This window comes from Oryza brachyantha, chromosome 2, assembly GCF_000231095.2.
Source record: "Oryza brachyantha chromosome 2, ObraRS2, whole genome shotgun sequence".
In the NCBI taxonomy this organism is placed as follows: Eukaryota; Viridiplantae; Streptophyta; class Magnoliopsida; order Poales; family Poaceae; genus Oryza; species Oryza brachyantha.
The window spans coordinates 1,663,027-1,679,241 of NC_023164.2; the positions used below are offsets into that span (position 1 = coordinate 1,663,027).

A 16,215-nucleotide genomic window follows, 5' to 3' on the forward strand; every position below is an offset into this window, starting at 1 on the left:
TACTCTGAAAAATTCAGTCTAGCTTGGAGCCTTGGATTACTTTGGATTGTTTCTTGAGACGGAAATTGCAAGGGGGAGGATAGCCCAGATCCAATTAAATTTTTTGGTCAACTTTAAAATAGAAATATCAAGGGAAAATATTCAATTCTTGGGTAACTTGTACTCAAGACAGGAACAATGTGGGGTTCTCTTTGATGTCTGATGCTAACAGTTCTGGTCAGTTTGGACCTACAGAAAGCTATTGGAATCTTCTCTTTTTTTTTCTCGATAGGGACCAAAACGTTATTGTTGCAAGCCTCACAATCCAAGTAGAAAGTTTCTGAAAGAGCAATTCAATCAGAAATTTGTACTTGCATCTTGTGAGATTGCAGAAGGCAATAGGACAGAATAGGCAAATAGGCACTGATACTTCATTACTGTCAGACAACCGTATTTACTCTGATTCTAGACAACTTTCTGGCATCAACTTCAGCAAACAGTAACAAAACTCTACCAAGAAGCTAGAGCTAACTGATCAATTATTCGGCTAAATGATTGTTTCAGATCACACACTAAGCCTATTCATGATAAGCCTGAGATAATCCAGCTGCCTGATACCAGAAACGAAGAAAAGGATGGGTGACTCTCTGAACATTCAGATCTCCAGGTAGCCAACTTGCCATCTGAAAACAGATGCTTCTTGCTACTCTACAATGCCCAGTTTGCATCTGCTGTCTGCCTGATCACAAGCCATGTCTTGTCCCTGCAAATGCAACTGCTCCTTGATGGCTGCATTGCCTGCATATCTTGATCTAATAGTTGAAGTCGGCAGCCACTGTATATCGATGCCAATGGCTGCTGTTGAGGCCAGCAGAATATCTATCAATCTGTGTCCAAGAAAGATACATTTTATTACCTAGCTTTTGTATTTACAAAATGGAAGTTTGCACCAGAGGTTCACCAATCACTAGAATTACTGCATGAACTAGAAGAGCTTATTACATGGTAAGATGATGTGACGTGTGTTCCATATGAACAGGCCATATTCAGGTTCCTGACAAATGTTTGTGTAACCTAAAATACAGCAACTGATGGTTACGTGGATCGCCGTCGAATCTTCAGGTATCCAAACTTGCCCGCACCTGGAGATGAGCCGTCGAAAACAATCGGTAGGTACCCAGTAGCAGCTTTGTATCTCTTCTGAATCTGAAAACACCAAGATGATATTTTGTTAGCATGCCATGCCATGAACATACAAACATTGTGGTGAATCAACTCTAACAAGGGTTCATCTTGGATCTTTTGCAGTTAGGATCATCCCTTGTGTATGATGGACGGCGAATATACCTCAAAAATCTCTTCACTGCTTTTCAGGCAATTTTTCCCAATAACACAAACCGAGCCCCCAGACCCACCACCAGTTATCTTTGCACCAAATAAACTAGGACTTCCATCTTGTGAGTTCTTCCTGTGCTGGAATTCTTGCACTAAATTAACAAGCCTGTCGGTTCCGTCAGAACCAAGTCCACAAGCATTATAACTATAGTGGCACTGCCAAAAATAAAATAGAAGGGTGGTCAATACAGCACCATGGTCGCTAGGTCTTGCAAGTCAAGATATACAAAGATTTCTGGTTTTTTTTTATAAAAAAAATACCTGATACATCAGTTCTCCAAGGGCTGAAAGTTGCTCGTCTGTTTTAGCTGCTGTTAATAGTGCTTTAAAGGCCTGTATCAAAAGTATAAGAATTGTCTAAAATACAGGGGGAAGGAGTACGTTATTTATGGAGAAAGAAAAGTAAAGTTAATTCTGAAAACCATGGCTTCTGAATTTGATCCAAGATAGTTTTGGTGCACTATAACTTTATGACAAAACAAACATGCATCTATTTGTGTATAGAGGTCAGGAAACAAAGAATTCAAGATGGTGAAGATTTGCCTGCCTCTAGAGGAATTATTTAGAGTTAAAATCTACAAATAATGAAAATAAAACAGCACTCAAATGAAAATCAAGAAACATGATGCAAGGACCTTAACAACCATTATGTATGCAGAAAGTGTAGATAATCTGGTTTAAATATATCAAACCTCAACTCGGAAGTTCTCGTATATAGGATGTCTAGTAGGAGCCTTCACGCAATAAGATCGTTTTGGGTCAACAACTGTTACTGCATCATTATGATCTCCATACTTCTCCAGAAATGTATCCCCTGTTATGATCTCTGGAATATCTCTTGCATAGACAGCTTCATATCTGAAAGTATTGCCACAGGAAATCATAAAACATGGCATGCACTGGCGCGGAGCTATACAAAATTTTCTGCCAATAGCAAGGTAATGAGACCTATGAGGTGGTAGGCTGCACAAATATTCGAGCGAAGCTTCAGATTTCAGAAGATCTACACCATGTTCTTCATATTCATCAGAATTTGTGTCGCCTGATTGCATAGGAGGACAGGAGGGTAGTGATTGTGAAAGAAGGTCAGATGCAGCACACTTGATCATTTTGCGCCCCATGTAAGTGCCTACCCTTACAGAGCCATAGTCAGTCCCACCAACACTACATGCCCCAAAGAAGAGAATGGTTAACTCCAATGCATCCTTGCAATGACATCGGTCTTGAAAGCACATAAATTTCAATACAGAAAGTATCTACCTATGCCGTATCCCAGAGTCAAGACCCCAGAATCGAATATGAGTTGGAATGCTAACCAACTCTTTCACTTCTGCAGGCTGCAGCAAAAAAATTGATCAATTGATTATAGAGAAAGTACAAAGTGGACTAGAGGGATGAGTGGGTCTGGTTGCTACTCCCCCCAGGAGCTGATACCCTTACTAACCTGACAAATCATTGCAAGAAGTTTGTTAGCTTCTCCACACGCAGATGTCATTTGATCCATTACCCCACAAGGTGCTCCAACAATGCAATTCTCGACCTGCATAATTGTCACCAATAGAAGATCCCTTCATTACAAAAAACAGTGAAGCTACATCCATTCATTTATTAGTACTTTACCTTTTGACACAGTATAGCAAGATCCCTTGGAGGGATATTTAAACCTAAAACCAAGAAAAGGACATGAATTGATGTCAACCAGCATGTGCAGTTAAATTAAATGTGATGCTAACTTCAAATTCAACCAAGAGAACAACATGAATGACATTATCACTTACCATAGGCTGCAGCAATAGCAGACATACTGGCAACCTCGACTGATGCAGAAGAGGAGACACCTTTACCTTCAGGAACAGATGAAGAAACCTGAGGATTCAAATAAAACTATCATTGAATGACCAATACATATTATGAGTAACAAACGACTACAAGTTTACAACTTCATTCTGATTTAAAATAACATAAAAGATCAAAGCTGACCAGAATGCTCATGCTATCTCTGAAGACCACGCCTAGCTCGGTCATCAACACAAGTATTGTCCCAGCAACATATGCAGCCCATCTGAACCAGAACAGGTTTATCCAATGTGAATATGCATGACTTATTATTTTACAGATTAAAATGATGGATTTTTCTTACCTTTGGGATGGGTCCTGAGAGAAATACTCTTTGGCCTTATCATAGGACATTGGTTTGTCACCATCCATGAAATCAGACAGATCCATATCAAAGGTTGGTGCCCGATTACTCAATTCAGAACCAAATGATACCTGTGCAAACATATTTTCAAGACACAGTTGTCAAATAAGCTCTGAATCATCCGACTAAATATATGCCATATCTTTGGTTGTCAAATGAAAGATGAAGTTTAAAGAGTGCATAACAAACTAAAGGGAAGTGAATGCTTGGAGATTTGGTCACAAACAACATACAATCTGTAACAACGGCACTGCTCCACCATTTGCTAGTTGCCTAGCCTGTGTGTGCTTCCATAGCTTCTGCTTGATAGGATTACTTCTCTGAAGAGCAACATGACAGGCCTCTCGAATAGGCATCTGGTAATTTGGAGCATCCCAATGTCAATCGCACATTCCAAAAGAAACAATTACTCTGTTTCTAAAATATATAAAATAAATCCTACAACATAGCAACTTACTAGGAAACATAACTTGCATATAAATATTACACGAAGTTCTAGGTTTCTAGACAACTATTAGACATTCAACCCTAGGAACAAGCAAATAAATGTTTTCAAGGACAAGGTTCAGACCTAAACAAGTAACCTAAATATTGATGGAAAATCTCAAATTGACTTATAAAATATTACTAACTCACAGATTCATCTGTCTAAAAGCAACTATATGAATTCTATAAAACGTCCATGTGTTATGAAATTTCCAGGTATATGCCAGTATGCCACAATGCATGCAGGAGGAACCCCTAAACGAATATACAGGGTAAGTTACAGGAACAACATAAACAACAGTTACATGTACACTGGATGAATCTTTAAATATTGAAATCATTTTCAATTGTGCGATGTTTATCACATAGTGGAATTACATTAAAGCTCATGTATAAAAGAAATGCCAAATTTTCTTTCAATTCAAATTACCTGTAGTACAAGACTTCCTGAATAATCTGCAATACCACCCATGACATCTAATCGTCCAGGTGCTCTTGCAACATATATTTCCTCCTACAAAAAACTGATCATTCAAAAAAAGAGGATTTGCAAAAGGAGAGTGAGAGATAGCGTATTTTTGTTTTTTTCCCCTATCATTGTAATTTTACCCCGTCCATTGTGGAGAGAAGAAATGGTACAATAAGATAAAGAAACGACAAGTACCTCCCAGTCAAAGAAAACAGAAGCAGCAGACCTCTCTCGGGATTGCTTCTCAGGGCTCCTTGGATCATTTCCAACAAGTCCTGATAAACTCGTCAAAAATGCCATTGTATCAGTTAACCCTTGCATGTCTCCATGGAGTATCTCGAAGTCCTCGAAAGATCTGAAACCAAAACAAAATTATTTGAATGACATGACAAAGTGCACTTCTGGATAAAGCATATGTTATTGCGAGAGGGTAATTTTTCTTTCAAGAAAGGAATATACAGTGAAGGGATATGCAGACTTACGACTCCACACTTCCATTAGCCTCATGATATGTTGGTGCTGGACGAACACCAGTTTCCTTCTCAGACAGAGAATACCAATCAGGAATTCCTACATCCCTCCCTGGAGCCCTTTGTAGTTGATATCCTAGAACTATGGCATCACGCAAACGTCTTGCTCCGCTCAACTGTATTTGTAAACAGTGAAAATTCATTAAGACCAGAAATTGTGAAAATTTGACTGTAACCTAATTACAAGTTTATTGGTTCCCAAAGCTTTCCAAAGCAGCAAGTGAATCTTCTATTTAAAATTGGGAGTTAGCCACTACATGGACAGTTCCATAAAAAAAATATTCTAGTGCAAAAGAACTAATAATAACCTCCAGGCTGAAATGGTTTTAATGAGTATCAGGACAAGCAAAAGGCACTAGTGTTTTCTTATCCGACAGATCTCACTTTATATGTATAGGTGAAAGCATCAGAGCAACAAAATTTCCATACAACACTAAAAACAGATAACTGGAGATATCAAAAGTCTCACTTGATCTGAAAGTTTCAACATACATATTAAGCTCATTGATCACAGTAAGTAAACAATTATGTACAGTAACTGACCTTGCCAGAAATATACTTCTTGCCAACAGCAGTGTCTTGGAGGATATGTGCAGCCACCTGAACAATTCATTATTAGCTTATCATTTATTATCAAATGCAATCTAGACAACCTGTGAATCACATCTAGTTTAAGGAAATCAGGATCCTTATCTTTTTGCTTATAACCTAAAATTTGAATTTTAAAACTTAAAACTTAAATTTGAGTTGATTTTGAGTTTTTTTTTCATCGCACTTTATTTTTCAGTCTTTGCTTTTAGAATACTAAGAACACATATATAAAAGTTTTACCCAAAAATTATATTTTAATCACCGATAATCCATTTTTCTTATGCTTTATATAAGCCTAAAGATGGGGTATGTGTGTATCCAGTTGCCCCTTCCTGAGGAGATTACCTCGCCACCATTTGTTGGACCATCATAGCAAGGATGAAGTGTTACAGCACGTTGCAGATAAGGTTTCCAATGTCCAGTGAGTAAATCCCTCCGTATCATCTCAATGCCACATTGATAATGCTGTTTTATTGGGAGAAAAAGAGAATACCGGACAGCATGTCAAGCTTCATGAGCGACTGCCACGGGTGGAGCCATGAATACAAAAAAAAAATGAAGATAGAGATGTTTCAACCTCAAGCATATTCCTCAAAAATGGCTCTTCATTGAAATAATCTCTACGAACAAATACAAATGGCAGTTTATATGCCAAAGCCTCACTCACAGTGCCATACCCAATTTTCCCTGCACAACAACCAACAGAATTGTTACATGTTTAGATCAGAAAAGGTAAGTAAATAGCATTTAAGGCCTTAACACAGAGAATATAACATTGTATTACCAAGCATACAGTCAGATGCTGCCATTAAATCAGGTGTGTAGGCATCCTTTGCGAGCTTAATGAAATTTGGAGGAAGCTCTTGAGTTGCAGATGCACCACATACCTTTAGAAAAAAAAACATAATTTAGCCAGGAATATTGATCAGGTATTGGAGGGAAGAAAAATCATAGTTGTAAAAGAAGACATACCAAACAGATCCATCCATCAGGCAACCACTCTTTCTTCAATTTCCATCCTGCTGGCTGAAGAGGAAAAATAGGACAGTCACAATGGCATTAATATTTACTTGCAATAACAACGACAATAAATCACAAGGCAAACTGATAACTTTTTATAAGTTCATTTATCCTTAAATTTGCTGTCTACATCAACAACACTTGGATAGTATGGTAAAAAAAAATCAATTATAGAATTATATTGTAATTACCAATAGATCGCACAGAACTAAATTAGTCTAAAAGGACAATAACAGCATCGGTTGAATTACAACATAGAGCATCTATATATAAGAAAAATAACATTCTGGCTAATTAAAGGTTCACCTGTCCTCCAAAGTTGAAAATGACCATCTTAACATCATCTTCAATTCCTAGTTCCTTCCTCACCTGATATATGGAGATTTTCTAAGTCAACAGAAACTGAGAACATGGGTAGAGTTTTCAGAGCAAAAGTCTCCAGGACAGCTGTACAGACCTCAGATCTAGATTTATGCAATCTTCTCACCACAAGAGGAACATCAATCACATCACGGAAAGCAGGCACTGCAGACGATAAAAAATTAATCACTAATGTACTTCAAACCAACATACAGGATCTTTGGTTGTATTATCATTCAGACAGACGTACTAGGGCAGTATCCAGGGAGTCGTAGTAAGAATTCACAATGTGAATAATCTTCTGCTATCTGCAGTTGTTCCCAACATAAATGTGGTTATTGAACAGGTTGAATTAGTCTAACTTGCAATGTAAACAATGAAAATATTACAGACAGCATTAGCCAACCAACTAGCTGATGGAATCAGGAACAATTTTGGGAAAGGAAATGATAGGCACCTGCCACACAATTGAACGATGATGGTGTCCAGCTACTACAACATATTCTGCATAAATGAAGTCCCAGCTGCACATAGAAGGCGGAAGTTAAAGATTGTACTTTGTTTCAAAAAGATTAAGTAAAGAAAACTGCAAAATGAAATTATCTAGAGAAAAAGATGGGTAACACATTTCATGGAAAATATATTTTTGTTTATTTTAGGCAAATTTTTTTATCATGGCAAAGCACGGTCATTTAGCTAGTTACTATACATTTCTTCGATAGTGGGAAATTAGAAAACAAGGGATGTTTATGCTCACAACTAGTCAATTTCAGGTAAAGTTATTGTTAGTGTCACTCAGAGCCACAGATTTTTTTATGGCTAAGTAGATAACTCCTGTGTGCAGCACCAGTGCTGATTACACGAGGAAATGAATGGCATGTAGAATAGTATTTCATTAGCAGTGCAAAACAGATAAAAGTTAGGTAACTGTAGCAACTATGCAGTGGTGATAGCACCTATGTCAAAATGTTAGCATAAACATTGCATAACGTGAGAACCTATAATGCTGCAACTACTTCTAAAATTCCCTGTGCATCATCATGCCCTTTATGACACCTAGATAGAGAACACTAACCTGAAATTTGTGACGCAAACCGATCGAATGCCCGCATCTGCAGCCGCCCTGCAGGCGACGGGGACGACATCCGAAACCTGACAAAGGCCAACACCACATTTGCTTCAGATGCCGTAAAGATCCATGGAGAATCAGATTAAAAAAAAAGACAGACAGTCAGTGGGTGGTATGTTGCCATCCTCAGGAGAAGCACCATACCACTAAATCGGCCTTGATCGAGTTGAGCCATTCCACCTCAGTCCTCAGAATCGACTCTCTTGGCACCACGGCCGTCTGATGATACTGCACTCCAGGCCAATGCCAACAAAATCAGTCACAAATCCACAGCAAAAAGCATTAGCGGGAAGTAGTAAGGTAGATTATGGGGCTCACGAACCTTCTCGAGGGAGGCGAGGCGGTCGACGGTGAGGGCGTCGGCCTGGACGGCGCCGCAGTCGAGCAGCACCTTGCGGATGTGGAGGTTGGGCAACTTGATCTCGGTGGTGAAGACGAACTCCGGCGCGCCGGTCACCACGTGCACGTCGTGCCCCGCCGCGATCAGGTGCCTCACCACCTTGCACAACCAAAACCAAGAACAATTTCAGAATTAAAAGAAAACCTCACAGCTGATGAACTGAAACGGCAGAACCCGCCACCCAACAAAAATCGAATCTTTATCTCACGATCAGCACCCAGACCGCCGGAGACGAACACGAATCCTCCCCCAAAACGACAAAAAAAACACACTAGAGAGAGGAGAGAGACCTCGAGCGCGCGGGTGGCGTGGCCGAAGCCATGGCCGGTGATGTAGTACGCGAAGACCAGGTGCTGCGGCGGCGCCGACACCGCCTCCTCGTCGCCTCCCGGAATCCTCATCCTCCTCCTCCCCCCAAAATCTCCCCACTTTCTGCTACAAAGTTCGATGTTTTCTGGGGCTCGACACTCCTCTCCTCTTATATAAGTCGATCACATCACCCATCCATCGATAAATCGATAGGGAGGAGACGACGTGGACTCTGTTGTTATCCGAAATTAACCAACTGCCGCGCCGATTTTTTTGTTTCTTATTTTTTGCGCGGTTTGTTGCGCATCTTTCTGCTGCTGCCAGAAGAAACATGGATGCAATCTGCATGGTGCCGGCAGAATCAAGAAGCCAAGCTGCAACAGAGAGCAGATCATGGAAGCAACAGCAAGTAGCTGGGAGAGTTGGGTTTTATCTTATCCAGCAGCCAGGATTCGCTCATATCCTATTATGGAGGATTATCCGATTGGATTATATGATGAAATTATCCATCCCTTGTACTACAGCCTATCCAGTGGGTTACAAGTTAGAACTGATAGCATCTGGTGGGATCATCGATCAACACCGCCCGTAAAAATGTTTTCTCAAGCGAGCAGCACGTGCGGTGTTTCGTAACAGAAAACAGAAAATATAGTATATTCCCTCTTCTTTCTTTATTTGACACTTAATTTCTTTATTTGACACGGTTGATTTTTTATTAAAAATTTCTTTAACATGATATATCATATTTTGTATTATATTTGTATATAATTGCTCAAATATTTTGGGGTATATTCAACTTCTAACATAATTAAATCAGAGGCAACCGAGTCATTTAAAATCAACATCAATGTTGTCAAAGCTAATATGATACACTAATTAAAAAAATGGTGATTTGGATAGAATAAATCTCTCCCCCGTGGTGTTTCTATAAAAAAAATTAGAAGAGTGACATATAAAGAGTGTCACTTCTGAAGAGTGGCAAATTGTTAAAATACCTCGCTAGCTCCTCTTAGGCACGTGGGGACAACTCAAAACTGATTCTCTATTTTGGAAATGAGGATAAATTTATCACAATACCTTTTAGTGCCAGTACGTGACAATTATACATAATTATATAAATAAATTATATGACAGTAAGTCTTTTAGGTTAGAGTGAAACTATGAAGCAACAAAATCCATTTACATATCCGTAGCCTATTTTTATGAGTAACTCTACTCCAAAAATATAGAATCTATACAATTTAACATCACTAGGACTCTATGTAAGCTAAAGTTGGGAGGTAAAGCTATGCAAACATGCTCATATAATATGACTCCCTAAAACTTTGTACTTGGACCATAAAAAAATTAGAGAGAAACTATGCAATGACACGGTTCCGGCACGGGATAACCCGATACCTAGGTATATGTGGACCGGTTTGATTCATATGTATCAAGCTACCATGTTTCAACGAGATGTCATTTTCTAACATTTATGTAAAAAAATATTAGGTCCAAAAAATACCTTCTATTTAAAGAGAAGCAAAAACTCCGTTGATATTCCTCGATTCTGAATAGGATCAGGTTGTAATGAATCCTAAGGTTCAATAGTTTCACTACGGTTTTATTTCCTTTCCTTCTAAGGAATCCCAGTAAGAAAATAAAGGACCTGTAAGCAAAGGCACCTTTCTCCGAATGGAAAAAGGAATAAAAATGAACTCTCGGCCTCTTAGATTTTGAGTATTTTCTTCCTCTTAGTTTTTGAAATGTCTTATGGGTAGAATTCACATGTCCCTAAAAGGTGCTATCAACTCCCTTTCTTGCCAATCAATTTCTCAAATTTATATCTATTAAAAAGCATATACAGAGAACTACTACCGTACGGGATGCCGCTACAGTAACGGGATACTTTAATGAGGAAGTAGCAAAGGGCAAACGTTCAAAACGCAAGCAGCAAAGCAGAGAAGCGGAGCACACGTGATCAATTTATTTAATGATCCCGTTGAGAACGATATTCCGTTCCCTGGACTTTCTGATATTAAAAAACTAACAAATTTTAGAAAAGCCCATCAAAGTTGTATAAAACAACCTTTGACACGTACCTTACGTATCATGGTTCTAAAGTTTCATAAAATTAACCCTTCATAAAACCATACCCTATACATGTTAAGTATACACTTACTATAAGTTTTAAAGAGTTTATAAAAAAATTGATTATTGATTTCTTAATAGAGGCAGTTAATTTAACCATTTGTATTTGAATATAATTGTTTTAGATGTGCTAAATTTACATGAGATTTGAATAAGGAGGGGTTTCTATACAGCCCTTTAACCATAAAACCTATGATTATATGGCGCAAGGCATAATTTATACTCGTGGTAATATACAACTTTAACCATTAAACGTAGAGTTATTTGAAATTTACTCATAAAATAGGAACATATATCTACAATATCACAATGGGAAAGAGTACTCCTAAAAGACATTGAGATGTTAAATCCAACATGCTAGATAAATTGACTGGATGCCAGCAATGCATACAGCCATGTGTTGTTTCGTAACAACAATGGTGTACAAGCACTCTAATAATGGAACTGTTGTCCAAGATCAGCACTACGCTAGGAGCTATTATGCACATAATAGTCATTTTCCAAGTGATCTAACGAGGCAGCTATTTGTTGTATAGCTCGTGGATGCTAACTAACTGGAGTATTTTCTTCATCCTTAGTGTAAGTGAAAAGCAGCAGTCAAGTCGCAGCAATGCCATCCGACAGTCACCTTGACCACATAACATGGGCTGAAGGGTTTGGTAGCGACGACGGGGTCATACAGTGTTGTTGCCATTGGTGAAGGCTGTCATTGTCGATTGTTGCAACAGTTATTTCAGGAGATTCCTCGACATCCATAGAGTCGACTTCTGTCTCATCAGACTCCATGGGCACTTCAAGAAATTCTGTGTTTTTCGAATTGGAAGTGGGCAAATCAGATATTGTGGCAATCTTTGGTGGTGTCCAAGGAACCAAAGCCAAGGAGTTGCTGCATCCAGGAGATTTGTCCTCCAGCCTATGATAGTTCCTTTCATTAAACGCTTGATCTGAAAGACGAGAGAAAATGGTGAGTAGCGATTTCAAGGTACAAATGATAATCTTGTCATGACATACAACACACAAGTATAACACTAGAAATTAGAAAATATATCCACATAAAGTTCGGGAAGCTATACAAAGCCAGTGCAGCAAGCTCTCCCTTGAAGTTAATCATATTATGCTTATCACTTAAAAACAGGACTCACATTAAGCATGTCACTATGTACAAGTATGCTAGAAGTATAGAGGCCTTTTTAAGATAAAAGTAAAAAGAAAATAAAAGGCAGGGCATGCAGCTAATAAGCTTGCATGACAGCGACATAGCACTCAGGTAGCATACATGTTTGACTACTAGCCAGTTAGCCACGAAACTAAACAGTAACTTTGCAAGATAAATTCTGCAGATATTATTTCAATATCAAACTTGGATACATTACAGATCTAGAGTGTAAAACACAAAAAAGCCTAACACTTCAGTAGCAATAGCATATTCTCCTACATATTTATGACATTTGACACACCCGTGACATATTGTAAAACTACAAAATAAAGTACTACAAACATTTAAATATTCAGAAGAATACAAAGAGTAGTCTATAAATAATAGAAAATGTTGTTTCATGATCAACTTACTCTTTAGACCACGTATCAAGTCTGGACTGATGATGATTGAAGGGTTCAAGGTCCCAGGCCCAAGGCAAACAGTGTTGTCTACTGGCTTGTATAAAACAAGTGCCTTATCCTCACTTGACGGATGAGATTCCATGCCACCTCTCACCATGTCTTCCATAATGGGCATGCTAACAACATTGTGGATTTCCTCTCCTAGCATCTCATGTCCAAATGGTGTGGAAGGACCTGGCATTTCTTCTTCCATAATAGGTGGGAGTCCAATATCCTACAAACAATAGTCGGCATCTGTTCAGCTAAATGTAACAGCACAACAAATTTTCTGAATATGTACTTACAGGGAAAGTAAAATATCGAACCAAATATATACTACAAATGGTAGAATGCACATTTATATCCTGAAGCAACTAGCCAACTACAAATGAGACTTACTTTCTTCAAGCAAAACACTCCTACTGGTAACATTCAGAACCAAAGGGAAATATGGCAATACATGCTCATCAGTGAGAATATCTCCCACTAGAATACTCAATTGGGACGGCGATGCCATAACAAAACCATACATGCAATGCCCGCACCAGCGATGGACATCTTATTAATAATGAAAGGAAACAACATTATCAGGAAAATGATCAAACAAACAAACAAGATGGTCCATTGAAGTACCACGGACCACAAAAAGAAGTTTGCTGGTGGTTCCATACAGATGCATGGTGCTGATAAAGCCTTTATAAATCTGTTGAACAACTGCATGGAAATAAAGTTTAGAGAAACAGCTGATACCACAGCTCAAGTACAAATGAACCCCAAGTACTCAAATACATAATGGCTATGCTTTCATTCAGTTGTTTTATTTTGTTGGAAATTTTGTAGTGATCTAAACTCTCATCGTACAGCATGCAGATGTAACCAAGCATCTCCTGGTAGTGGTACTGACTAGCAAGAAAGGAAATTCGGTAACAAACATACTGCAATAACACGCTGGATTCTTGGATGGAAACAGTTGGACTTGAGCAATGCACAAATCGTTTTTTCAGCTTCCCTGAATAATCTCATTGCAAACACAGCACTGCACAAAATTAGGGCATCCATATGCATCTCCAAATACAACCACAAATGCACCAAACGAAAAGCTAAACTACCGATCCCAACATGAACTGCACTAGAACAATCCAGCTTAGAGCGAAGCACAAAGCTACAAAACAAACCCTCGTATACCAAACGAGAGCTTGGGGGAGGGGGGGGGGAGAGAATGGCGATGACGGCGGCTCACCAATCTGCGGCTCTTCGCGGCGGGGCCGGAGAGGGAGAAGTCGGAGAGGCCGTCCACCACCTGGTCCAGCTCCTTCCTCTTCCCCATGAACCCCACCATCCCCCACCCACCTCGGGTGGGAATCAATCGGCTTGAAATCGCGCGGTTTCCTCGCGAGCCCCGCGCGAATCGAGGCCCGGGATGGTCGGGGCCGGGGACTGGGCTGCGGCGGTTGCGCAGGGCGGCCGGCGGCGCGGGGAGCGGCGGGTTTCGCGGGATCTCGGCGGCGGCGGCGGCGGAGGAGGAGGAGGAGGTGGGGTTCGTTCGTCCGCGTGGTGGTGTGTTTGGCGGAGCCGGATGGATGGTTCGAGAAGGCGAGGTGGAGGAGCCCACTCACCCGCCGCTGACATGTGGGGCCGGAGCCCTCCAATAGGATTTGCCTGATGGGACTTAAGCTCGGCCCGTACATGTTTTGTGGCCGGGATTGAGGCCTGTACGATTAAGGCCACTAATGATGAGTACGGCAGTAGCAATGAGGCCCGGCCCGAACACGTTTATGGTTCGATCCGGGAGCTGCGATTAGGGGTAAAAAAGATCGCTCGTTAGCTCGTTCGACTCGTGACAAATTTGGCTCGGTTCGAGTTGTTTTATTTTTCTAACGAGCCGAGCTAGCATTTTAGCTCGTTAGAGATAACGAGCCAGCTCGAGCTAGCTCGTGAGCTGCTCGCGAGCCTAACGAGCTAGACCAAATACACGCGATTCATCGGTGATCATTGATTCCACCCCAAAATACATGTGTTCAGTACTTCATAGGTTCACCATGTGATTTGTTAGTTCAAACTTTAATATTTAAATACAATTTCATATGATTTATATGTTTAAACTAAAAAATTGCTTGTATAATTTATTGAAAAATTGTTTAGATTCACTCTTCATCCATGGCTCATGAGCCTAACGAGTCAGCTCGAGCTTTGTAACGAGCCGAGCCGAGTTGGATTTTTAGCTCGTTACGATAACGAATCGAGCCAAGTCGGCTCGATATCCACCCCTAGCCGTGATCGAACCTTGCGACATTTGGTTTTGATGGATCCAATTGGGAAAAAAAGGCACGTAAAATGTTATATTAACATATAATTAGTTAATTACAAAAATAAAAAGTGGATTGATATGATTTTTGAAATTAAGTTTTCTATATTTTTTTAAAAAATATATCATTTAGCAGTTTAGAAAATATACACATGAATAAATAAAAGAATCTGGTTTAGTTAACTAGTCAGAAAAAATACGGCCTATACCTTTTCCACAGATCGATGGACATTTTTTTGATAAAAAATCCATACTCTATATTCACAGGTGGAGATATATAGCCATACACCATAGGCTCTAGGTGATAAAGCTATAAGTCTCTAGTGAAAAATGGCATGTGGGGATTTAATGTGACCACGGCTACTACGGATACAACCATTGCTCATGTCAAGATCCAGATGATCAAGTGTCGGAATTCGATTCGGCCACACGCTACATTGCTAACTTCAAACGCTCGCCAAATTTACATACGACCTCCGTTTTTGCTCCATGAGTATTTGATGGAAAGATCTTAGAGTCATCTTTCCAATGGATCCAGCCTCATCATCAAATTTCATCCCAATCATCCGCAGATAGAGAAACAAGTTGTTGCGTTAACTGTCATGGACCTTTGGCCTTGTAACTTTGTTTGGGACCCCGGCCCAAAAGGGCCCAAGTGGAGTGCGTCCTAATCTGTTGGAGCACGACCCTAGGGCACCATTGGTCATCCTCCTACCCCTATAAATAGCTAGGTACCCCTTTAGTGTTATTGAGGTTTTGTTAGATTAAAGTTTAGCCTTTGCGACACGTGTGTGTTGGCGCAACCACTTGGATACTTGTTCTTCGGAACCCAACTTATCTTTTGTATTCAGTTTCTATTTGCAATATCAGATTGCTTTTATCTCGTTCTTACTTGTTTCTTCGATTTGCTAGTAGGAATAAGGTTGATTTGCACCGGCAAGATCAACAACCCAAGGAGAGGTGTATCGATCGCTAAGGTGCAACACAACGTCTTGTACGGTTATAGTCGGATCGTTAACGTTTCTCTCAAATCGTAGTTATCACAACTCACAGAAAGATCGGACCACCCCGTGCACATTAGGATTAATGTGCGTGTGGTGAAAAAAAGTGGGATTAAAGTAGACCCGGATGAATTACTAGAAGTGTGAAATTCGCAAAAGTGGAATCTTAAATTTAGGACCTGTTTGGGAGCACTCCAACTCCAAAAAATCAACTCCAGGATTAGCCAATCCAGGATTCGCAACTCTATAATTAACAAATCCAGGATCCCGAGTACATGTTTGGCAAATTCGTGTCTCCAACTCTAGGAGAAA

At 39.8% G+C, this 16,215-nt stretch overlaps 2 protein-coding genes across 2 annotated transcripts; both read right to left on the bottom strand.

The window, feature by feature from the left end:
• Positions 1–867: 867 nt before the first annotated feature.
• On the bottom strand, positions 868–9,294 carry LOC102703656 (L-arabinokinase). The gene is made up of 28 exons (XM_006648237.3): positions 8,850–9,294; positions 8,482–8,658; positions 8,304–8,387; positions 8,106–8,182; positions 7,488–7,554; positions 7,281–7,338; positions 7,128–7,195; positions 6,977–7,039; positions 6,623–6,676; positions 6,435–6,537; positions 6,228–6,337; positions 5,996–6,115; positions 5,603–5,659; positions 5,012–5,175; positions 4,725–4,884; positions 4,491–4,574; positions 3,808–3,930; positions 3,515–3,645; positions 3,355–3,436; positions 3,153–3,240; positions 2,995–3,038; positions 2,819–2,914; positions 2,635–2,711; positions 2,323–2,538; positions 2,067–2,232; positions 1,636–1,707; positions 1,327–1,530; positions 868–1,185 (listed from the first exon to the last, which is right to left on the bottom strand). Exons 1-28 carry the CDS (start codon positions 8,958–8,960, stop codon positions 1,075–1,077), a joined length of 2,967 nt encoding a protein of 988 aa, XP_006648300.1. The 5' UTR covers positions 8,961–9,294; the 3' UTR covers positions 868–1,074.
• Positions 9,295–11,226: 1,932 nt separating this feature from the next.
• On the bottom strand, positions 11,227–14,096 carry LOC102707836. Its single transcript, XM_006646810.3, has 3 exons — positions 13,838–14,096; positions 12,568–12,832; positions 11,227–11,942 (listed from the first exon to the last, which is right to left on the bottom strand). The coding sequence occupies exons 1-3, from the start codon at positions 13,934–13,936 to the stop codon at positions 11,623–11,625; spliced, it is 684 nt and encodes a 227-aa protein (XP_006646873.1). The 5' UTR covers positions 13,937–14,096; the 3' UTR covers positions 11,227–11,622.
• Between the last annotated feature and the right edge of the window lie 2,119 nt (positions 14,097–16,215).